General features: G+C 45.5%; 1 protein-coding gene across 1 annotated transcript in view; it reads right to left on the reverse strand.

Moving 5' to 3' along the window:
* Positions 1-8,441, reverse strand: part of LOC136578042 (NACHT, LRR and PYD domains-containing protein 1a-like) — a 123,716-nt gene extending 115,275 nt beyond the window's left edge. The window contains exons 1-5 of the mRNA XM_066577951.1: positions 8,297-8,441; positions 7,717-7,748; positions 5,142-5,415; positions 2,594-2,818; positions 802-879 (exon numbers count right to left, since the gene is read on the reverse strand). Coding sequence (XP_066434048.1) covers positions 802-879; positions 2,594-2,818; positions 5,142-5,415; positions 7,717-7,748; positions 8,297-8,441 — 754 coding nt within the window. The remainder of the gene's footprint in view (positions 1-801; positions 880-2,593; positions 2,819-5,141; positions 5,416-7,716; positions 7,749-8,296) is intronic.
* Positions 8,442-9,805: the final 1,364 nt, after the last annotated feature.

Consider the following 9,805-nt stretch of genomic DNA (forward strand, 5'->3'; position numbering starts at 1 on the left):
AAAAGACACCATCAAGAAAGTAACAGGAATGGGCATGAGGCAATTAAAAGCAGCTGTAGACAACAGAGTAGCGTAGAGAGTATTGGTCTACAGACTATCCAGGAGTCGGAGACGACTGAACGGATAGAACTGAATTGAAATTGATTGAAAGAGAAAGAAAAAAAGTGATTAGATATGGAAAGAACTGTACCTAATGTAATATTGCTCTCTTCCAGTTTATTTGGATATACATAAGACTTCAGTATCTCATAGACTATAGGTTACTATAGGGGATATTTGTAGTAGAAAGGTAATTCAGTGTGTAGGGAAACAAAATCAAAGTTCATTTGGTTTAGAAGGTAAAAAGTAAGTAAATAGGAAGATATGTGACCTCAGTGTTCTCTACAGAGTAGGAAAGAAATGTCGTCTCTGCAGTAAAGTGGGTGAGGATGTTGGTCATACACGTTCTGTACTGGCCTAGTGCTCACCCCCATAGCGGTGCCGTACGATGAATATGTGAATGGGGACATACATACTGGAAACACTTCTAGTCTGTTCTATCACTTGTTATATATATTCCAGTGTGTTGTGTATGAAGTTTCTGTAGCTTCATGTTTTCTACGGCAGCGGGGATTGTTTGCTGTAATGTTCTTAGTGTCCCTGGGATTACCTCCGTTTACATGGGCCAAACTTTTTTATTGTTCTTCTGTTTGTAATGTTTTTACAATTAAGTGATTACAATTTCACAACTACAGAGAAAGTTCCTTTCCATTCTGACGACTTCTAGAGGAGCTGATTAGTTTTGACAATGAGTGTACATACCTGATAGTGATGATGTAATGTGTGACGCAATCTGATGCATTATCCATTGTAAAGATCCTCCTGTATTCTTCTTGTAATCTATATAATATAAGAGACAAAAGGATTATAGATGGAAAACATGTAACTAATGTAATATTGCTCTCTTCCTGGTCACTTGGAAATACATAAGACTTCGCACTCTCCTAGGCTATAGGTTACTATAGGGGATATTTGTAGTAGAAAGGTAACTCAGTGTGTAGAGAATCAAAATGGTTTGGTTTGAAAAGTGAAGAGAGGAAACCAGGAGAATGGATGATGTAATAGGAAGACATGTGACCAACTGATCTCTATATAGTGGGAAGGAAATGAAGTCTCCCCAGAAGGAATATATCTACAGTAAAGTGGGTGAGGATGTTGGTCATACACATGTTACGGCACTCTGACCCCCGAGTGCCAGGTCCCTAGCCAGTGCAGGGACCGCCGTCCAGTTGTCCGCCTGGGGTTAGCCAGGGCCGAGGGAAGTAGGCAGGGACAGTGGGGTGCGGGAAGTTCAGGGCAGCCCACCTGGCGCTCGGGGGGGTCAGAGTGCCGTAACATAATAACTGGCCCTTTAACTGTTTTTTTTTTTCCATGGAGGCGAACAGCTCCCTCACAAAACCAGCTGCAAGCCCTGGTGCCGGTGATCCAGGATTTATCAGCGCGCGCCACCCCGGCGTCGGCTTCGGCGTCCTGGAGCCCTGACGTCGGGGCTCTACCGGCGACGTGGAACGGCTGGTGTGTGGCGGTGTGGGCGTGTCCACCCGTAGGGCGCCGCCCGCACTCCTCCACCTCTTGTGCAGTAGTGGGGGAGCTGGCTCCTCCCACTCTCCGCCCCGGGGCGGAGTCTTTCGTTTATAAGGCTGGCAGTGACCTGAGCTCACTGCCAGTTATTGGTTCTGTTAGCCACTAGTCAGTTCTGCCTGTGTCAGTCAGTCAGTACTAGTTGCTAGTCAGTCTCTTTCTAGTGTGCCTTTTACTCAGTCTGTTCTGGTTCGGTCAGCGTCTAGTCGGTCCTGTCTGCAGCTAGCCTCAGTTCAGCCTCTAGTTTGCTGTCTGCTTCCATCTCCAGCTTTGCTTTGCTCTGTATGTTCTGTTGGTCATTTCCATCTGCCTTCTCTGTCAGCACTCTGTCCCCCATTTGGTTAGTCACATCTTGTCAGTCACCAGGTCCCTAGCCAGTGCAGGGACCGCCGTCCAGTTGTCTGCCTGGGGTTAGCCAGGGCCGAGGCAAATAGGCAGGGACAGTGGGGTGCGGGAAGTTCAGGGCACCCCACCTGGTGCTCTGGGGGTCAGAGTACCGTAACAACGTGTTCTGTACTGGCCTGGTGTTCCCCCCCATAGTTGTGCCCTACGATGACTATGTAAATAGGGACATACATGCTCAAAAAAGTTCTAGTCGGTTCTAACACTTGTTCTGTATATTCCAGTGTGTTGTGTATGAAGCTTCTATAGTTTCATGTATTATACTGCAGCAGGGATTGTTTGGTGTAATGTTCTCAGTCTACCTGGGATTACCTCCGTTTACATGAGCCAAACTGTTATTTTATTCCTCTTCTGTTTGTGATTTCTACTTTACAAATCAATTTGCTTCTATGACAGTGAGCGCCATGTGCCAGATAGCAGACAGTGATAAGGTAGTAGAGGTGACCTGCAGTCCTATGTAACAGCACAGATATTGTAGTAGATGTCACCTGCAGTCCTATGTAAAAGCACATATCTGCCCATAGTATGCAGTATGTTAGCAAGGGTAATATCACATAACAAATGATGATACCATTTTTCCTCTTTCTTATCTTCTTCACCATCTGCAGTTTCCTCCTCACTTGTTCTCTGTCCACCATGGGACGTCTTTGATAGGATGAGGTTTTCTCCTCATGACTGATGAGGAACAGATCTTCAGCCATGTTCATAATACTCGGCTGATTTCTTAAGATGTTGGTTTTCTGCTGGTCACTGCTGTCACTCAGATCATCAATCACCACAATGACCTTCTTCTTCCCTGTGTGCAGAACACATCCTGGTCACCACCATCACACTGGGCATATAATAACCATCCCATCGGTCACCATTATCACACTGGGCATATAAGAACCATCATCACACTGGGCATAAAATTACAATCTCACCGGTCACCACCACCACACTGGACATATAATAACCATCTCAGTGGACATATAACCACCATCACACTGGACATGACACAGCTTCTTTGCTCTGACTGGGTGGAGTCCTTCAGAGATGGTGGTGTTTAATAAATAGCCTTATAAGGGCTGGTGGTGCCCCCAAGCCTGTTGGAGTGCGGCTGGAGGCAATTGAGATATTTCCCTTTTAATGGTGAAGCGTCAGATTTGGGGGCTCCCAGGACCCCCGCCCCCTCTTTCGTGGATGGTCAATTAGTTTTGTTAAAGAATTAATTTATGTTAAAATATTTGTGAAAAAATGGCTGCTGTGGCCAAATTATGCAAAAGCAATTTGTTTATCACTATTTCTGGAAGTAACGGGTGCAGGATTGGAGAGTTGGAAGGCTTTGAAGTCATGGCGTTACGTCAGGTGACAACTCTGGTATACCCGAGTCATGATTTGGCGCACAGTGAATCTTACAGTTCAGGTGCCCCAGCAGGGGTGTGTTAGCTTAATTTTCGCTATTCGATATACTGTGGGTGCCATATTAGATAGGGATAATGTACAGGCCCGGAGACCCTTTAAAGGACCACACGTTTGCATCATGTGCACCAAAAAGGCTCTAACTTTATTTAGGCGGGTAAAAATTTATATAAGCTTTTCAAACACAGGAAGGGAGGTAATTCAGGTTGTGTGCTGATAGGCCATTCTCATAGGGAGGCATTTGTGAGGTAGCTGTGTGATCATTCACCCGGGAGGAGATTCCCTTGAGCATGCTCTATTCATTCTTGACTTGTTGTCTGAAGGAAATACTTCCTGTTTCTCTCCAGCCAGCCATTTCCTGTCCTTTTACACAAAGACATTCCTGGGTAAGTTTTCCACTGGTTAAAACTGGTTTGACCTGTTTTTGGACACAAAGCACTGCTCCTTTAATTCTTGTGGAGGTGTGGGTTGGGGGAGGGGGGAGGGGATGCTCCTTTTCCCCGGAGGTTTAGATTAGAGACACCATATAGCATCCTCTTGTTAGAATCTTCACAGCTGACAACAGAAAATACAGACAAAATGGCAAACCTCTCAGCTATCTCCCACAGGTGCAAGAAAAGAAGGGGCAGTATGCAAGGAGTTAAATTAATTTATTAGCATTTCACAGTGAGTGAAAGATGGAAGTGAAGCAAATACTAAAGCCCCATTTACACGCAATGATTATCGCTTAAAATTTGCTCAAACGATGGCATATGACCGATATTGTTGGTTGTAAATGCTATCTTCTTTCACTCTTTGGCTGAACAATGATTTTTAGGTGAGCTTAAAATCCATCGTTTCAGATGGAGATTAAATAACAGTCCACACACTGTGCTCTCTGTTCTCCATGGGCTGTCAGTGATTACATTTGTAGGAGCTGATTGCAGAGCTCAAACCACAAGCAGCTTCCAGAGACTCATTTAAATGAAGCTGATAAAGTGCTAATGGGCATTAGTGCCCATGAGCACTTTATGCAAAATGATTGCTAGAACTGTCGATCATTTGAAAGATTGTTTTTGTCTTAAGGCATTTACATGCAAAAACAATTTACAGATGTTACACTGAACAGACTACAGCATTAAAGTGAAGAGACACGGTGATGACCTACAGGCTAGGATGCCACCAGGTGCCCATCACCTTCACATACAGTAATCCTCCATGTCTTACCAAGTCTAGAGAGACACACTCCAGCTCCTCATCATACATAGGACCATCACTCCTATCCTCATAATCCTCCCATGTCTTACCAAGTCTAGAGGAGATTATCCAGCTACACATCATACATAGGGCCATCAGTCCAATGCTCACAAATCTACATATCTTGCCAAGTCTAGAGGAGAGATGCTCCAGCTCCTTATCATATGTAGGACCATAACTCCAATCCTCACAATCCTCCATGTCTTACCAGGTCTAGGATAGATGATCCAGCTATACATCATACATAGGACCATCAGTACCATTCATAGAATGCTCCATCTCTTACCAAGTCTAGAGTAGAGATGACTAAGCTCTTCATCATACATAGGACCATCACTTCCAGCCACAGAATTCTCCATCTCTAATCATGTCTAGAGGAGACACGCTCCAGCTCCTCATCATACATTGGACCATCACTCCAATCCAGCTCCTCATCATACATAGGACCATCATTCCCATCCTCACAATCTTCCATGTCTTACCAAGTCTAGAGTAGAGATGCTCCAGCTCCTCATCATACAGAGAGCCGTTCACATCGGTCACATTGATTCTCTCTCCGTTTTTGCTGTGATACAGGATCCCGAATGTGCACCGAGACACATCCTGGTGGAACTGCTGCCACCCGCTATTACGGATACGACAGGGCCGGACCTCAGCGATATCATCCATGAAAACATCTGATAGCAGCAAGCCCACCAGCCAGGAGTACTGACTGTCTGCTTCTCTGGAGAAGATCCCAACGATGGCTTTATTTTTCTGAAACCGACAAAGATAAAGTACAGATTGGTGTCAGCGAGTCAACGGCCGAGAATGGATTTAGTATTTTCTTTATCTTACACGATTGTGTAAGAGTTTTAGGCAGGTGTGGGAAAAAAACTGCAGAGGAAGAATATTTTTCAACAACAGAATGTAATTGTTTGGCTCCACATTTATTCTGCAGCAGAACAACCACCCCCAACATCCACCAATGTCATTAAGAAACCTCTTCAGTGTAATGGCCCTCTGACATGGGCAGAGAATCTAACGTTTCTCTTTTACCGGACGGAACAAGCTATTGACGTCATTACTTCCTCGCTTGCGCTCAAGTAGTATTGCTTTGTGAAACATTCAACAAATAGTGTTTAAAAGGAACGATAATTGCCCGAACCAGCGCTGTTATTATTGCCGGCTGATACTGAGTGACAAGTGAGAACCTCATGATTCATCTTCGTTGGTTAATAGTTTGCAAGCGTTTAAACTAAATATATAAAACTGATAATGGTTCCATCTAAACGGGGCATAAATAAGAACAAGGAGTCCTGACATCTCCATCTCAGTGTGTGGCACTATAACTCCCAGCACACCCGCTGCCTTGTGGTCATATTCAACTGTTATCTATCATTTACCCCCTACATCCAATCTCTGGCCCGAACATGTCAGCTGCACCTCAAGAACATCGCAAGAATCCGCTCTTTTCTCACTGTGAACACGCTAAAAACGCTTACTGTCGTCCTCATCCACTCCCGGCACGATTATTGCAACTCGTTGCTGATCGGCCTCCCCTGCACCAGACTCTACCCCCTCCAATCCATCCTGAATGCGGCAGCCAGGCTCATCTTTCTGTCCAGCCGCTACTCGGACGCCTCTGCCCTGTGCCAGTCACTGCACTGGCTGCCCATTAAATACAGAATACAATTTAAACTCGCTACCTTCATCCACTAAGCGCACCACCCCGCCCTACACTGCCTCCCTCATCTCAATCCACCACCCACCCTTTGCTCTGCTAACGATATCAGACTGAGCGCCCCTTTAATTTGAACTTCTCATTCCTGCCTCCAAGACTCCTCCAGAGCAGCACCGGTCCTCTGGAACGCACTACTATCTGGGCAATCACTGACACATAAAACATCAGGCGTTCTTTAAAAAACACACCTCTGCAAGGAGGCATACCATATCCCCTAAACCAAACCCCATTGGTACTCTGCCTGATAACATGCTCCCTGTCCCACAGACTGCAGTCGCTGCTAGCCTGCAGTCATACCGATTTAGCCACTATACGGCTTATGTCTGACCATTGTCTGTGTGTAGCATCCCTCACTCTCCACCTCGCCATACCGTGCACATCTCCAGCCCTTTACATTCTGTATCACCCCATTATCTGTAGTATGTAAGCTCGTTGGAGCAGGACCCTCACCCCTATTGTATCAATCGATTACTAGATGTAACCGTGGTTTTTGTACTTTTGTCTCTCTGTATCCCCGTCTCTGTAAGCACAACGGAATATGTTGGCGCTATATAAATAAAGATTATTATACGGCCCCCACAAAGGCCTGATCTTATCAGGCTGTTACTTAAGATACAGAAGGTTTTGAGGAAGCTAAAATCCATAGACAGTCTGTGCATAGTTCTCCAAGATGTCTGGAACAATCTCCCTGCAGAGTTCCTTCAAAAACTGTGTGCAAGTATATCTAGAAGAATTGATGCTGAAGCTAATTACCACAGCCAGATTTCTGCCGTTCTATTGAACCTAATAGCTGAATGTTCACACTGTGGAATTCCACCGTGGAATTCTACCACGTAAACAAAAAAACAAAAAAAAAAAAAACACAGCATGCTCTATTTTCCACGGAAAAACGCACAGCCGGCTTCCATTGTAGTCAATGGAAGCCATCCATCATGCTATATTTCCACTGTGAGCACACCTGGGGGGGGGGGGGGGGGGGGGAGTTGAATTCTGAGACTCCCAGGGATTACAAGAATGGTTCATCCCGAGTCAGCTGATGAATGGAGTGGTGGTCACACAGGCTCGGTAGGTCTGCCCCAATTTCTGTATACTCTTATATACAGGCGATTTCAGCTATTGGACAGGCATTCAGTAAGAGTCATCACCAGAAGCGGCCTCTTCTCACCGTCGCTGGACACAATGGAAGGACTTCTGGTTATCGGACAGTTTCTGTTGATTGAGGACCATTTCATGATGTCACATAGAGATAGAGATATATTGCAGCAAGTCTCTTTATAAGATGATGGCCTAATACGCAGTGTAATTATCTAAAGATGCTATGAATGTTTCCTTACCGATAGTCGCTGGAGCGCATTACCAGAACTACCTGTGAAGAGGGAAAGATATGTGATAAGTAACACATGAGATCCTGTGATATACTGCAACCCTCTCCTCCCCACCTGATGGGGCTCTGGAGGCAGTTAGTGAACAGCAGTGGGCAGGAGAGGGTTGAATACTCAGACTATAGGAGTATGGTATAGACCAGTGATGGCAAACCTTTTAGAGACCGAGTGCCCAAACTGCAACCCAAAACCCAGTTATTTACAGCAAAGTGCGAACATCTCAGGGTGTGGGGCTTATCACGACGTATGATTTTACCCCCGTCGTTCTAAAAAGAACAGGGCCGCTTTAAAAGAGACAGTGTGCAGATTAACTGCTTTTCGGATGCGGAAATGCTGCAGAATGTCCTCAGCGGAAATTTCAGTGGAAAACTCTGCAGCATTTCCGCATCCAAAACGCTGTTAAAATCTGCACCCGGTCTATTGTGAAACAGCCCTGTCCACTTCCGCCACATGTAAACATCCCCCAGCAGTAATAGTGACACCCCCCCCAGCAGTAATAATGTCCCCTACACCCCCCCCCCCTTATACCCACGTACGTACCCCACCTCCTTGTGGAAGCGCCGCTCGCTGGTGCACACGGACGTCAGTGTGCTGCCGGACGCCTCCTCCCCTTGCTCTCGCAGAACCAAGTAGGAGACATCAGGGGAGGGAGGGGGATCCTGGCTGCATACTGACATCACAGATAGTTAATATGCCCGCAGATAGCAGTGCGACCCCTGCAGGCATTCACTAATGTGGTAAGCGGCTGATGGTGAAGCGTGCCAGCAGAGAGGGCTCTGCGTGCCGCCTCTGGCACGAGTGCCATAGGTTCGCCACCACTGGTATAGACTATATACACAGTTTTTCACACTTAGAATTGAATATTGAAGCTGCAACCCCTTTACTTTTCCTATTTAGGACCTAAAGAACAGTTGTGCCAAATTTCAAGTTTGTACGACACTGGGAAGTTAGAGAATTAGGGTCGAGTCAGTCAGTGATAAGGCTAGTATATCTGTAAAAACAGACAGTTTCTATATCACACCCATCAGGCTGCATCTTTCCTGCCCTAGGAGCATCCCAGGCCCACACACTACTACTACCCCCAATATCAATAGTGACTAAAGTAAGAATCAGGACACGATAGATAGCGTTCTCAGTCACCTGTACACGACTGTAGGATTTCCCTCATGCGGTTGACTTTTTTCACCATTCTCCTCTCTGCAGACACATCGGCAGTATCTGATGTAATGATCACATCCATCTCGGCCTCCGTCAGAGTCGCCAGGGGACACCGAGGGTATTCTCCCTCTTTCCATTCAGCAATTCTTCTTTTCTCTGATTCAGTGTCCTCCAAATCAGTGATCACCACCATCATGTTCTCTGGCCCTGGAAGTAACAGGTGACATCAGATTCTGAGTAATTACTGAGGACAACTATTCCCATCATTACTAATACACCACTCTTATATTAGAAGGTTTAAAGTTAGCGGCTCTCTCATGTTCTATAACAGGATTTTACTTTTTATCATTTGGGAGACTCAATCCTGGCAAAAATATACTATGCAAATATTCCAGCAGCAATCTTCACCTGAATCCCTGAATATACTGGCACTAATCCCACCCCTAATTATCCTAACACGAATCCCACCCCTGATTATCCTAACACTAATCCCACCCCTGAATATTTCTGCTGTGATTTCAAGACTTCTTGTATTCTCCGAGTCCCCATGTCCTGTGATTCCAATAGCAGCTGTGAATTGTACTCCATGACTGCCTACACTTAGTGTGGCGACCTGTACAGATGCTACACTTCTCAGTACATATGTCTCCCATAAAGTAGTGTCAGCGCAGTAATCACCAGCCACACAGTTGTCCTTCTGCCTTTACGCCCATCACACAGAATTTCTGAACAATACTCTATTGTTTTCACACCACATATGAATAAAAGTTGCCACCCAGCCAGTTAGTGATTGGCTTGACTGGCAATTCTGCTCTGGGGCAAGTGTCGGTAATAATTTTTCTGGCAATATTAAAGGCACCCTGTCACATTCCTACAGCACTAT

The sequence above is a fragment of the Eleutherodactylus coqui genome, chromosome 8 (assembly GCF_035609145.1).
Source record: "Eleutherodactylus coqui strain aEleCoq1 chromosome 8, aEleCoq1.hap1, whole genome shotgun sequence".
Taxonomy (NCBI): domain Eukaryota; kingdom Metazoa; phylum Chordata; class Amphibia; order Anura; family Eleutherodactylidae; genus Eleutherodactylus; species Eleutherodactylus coqui.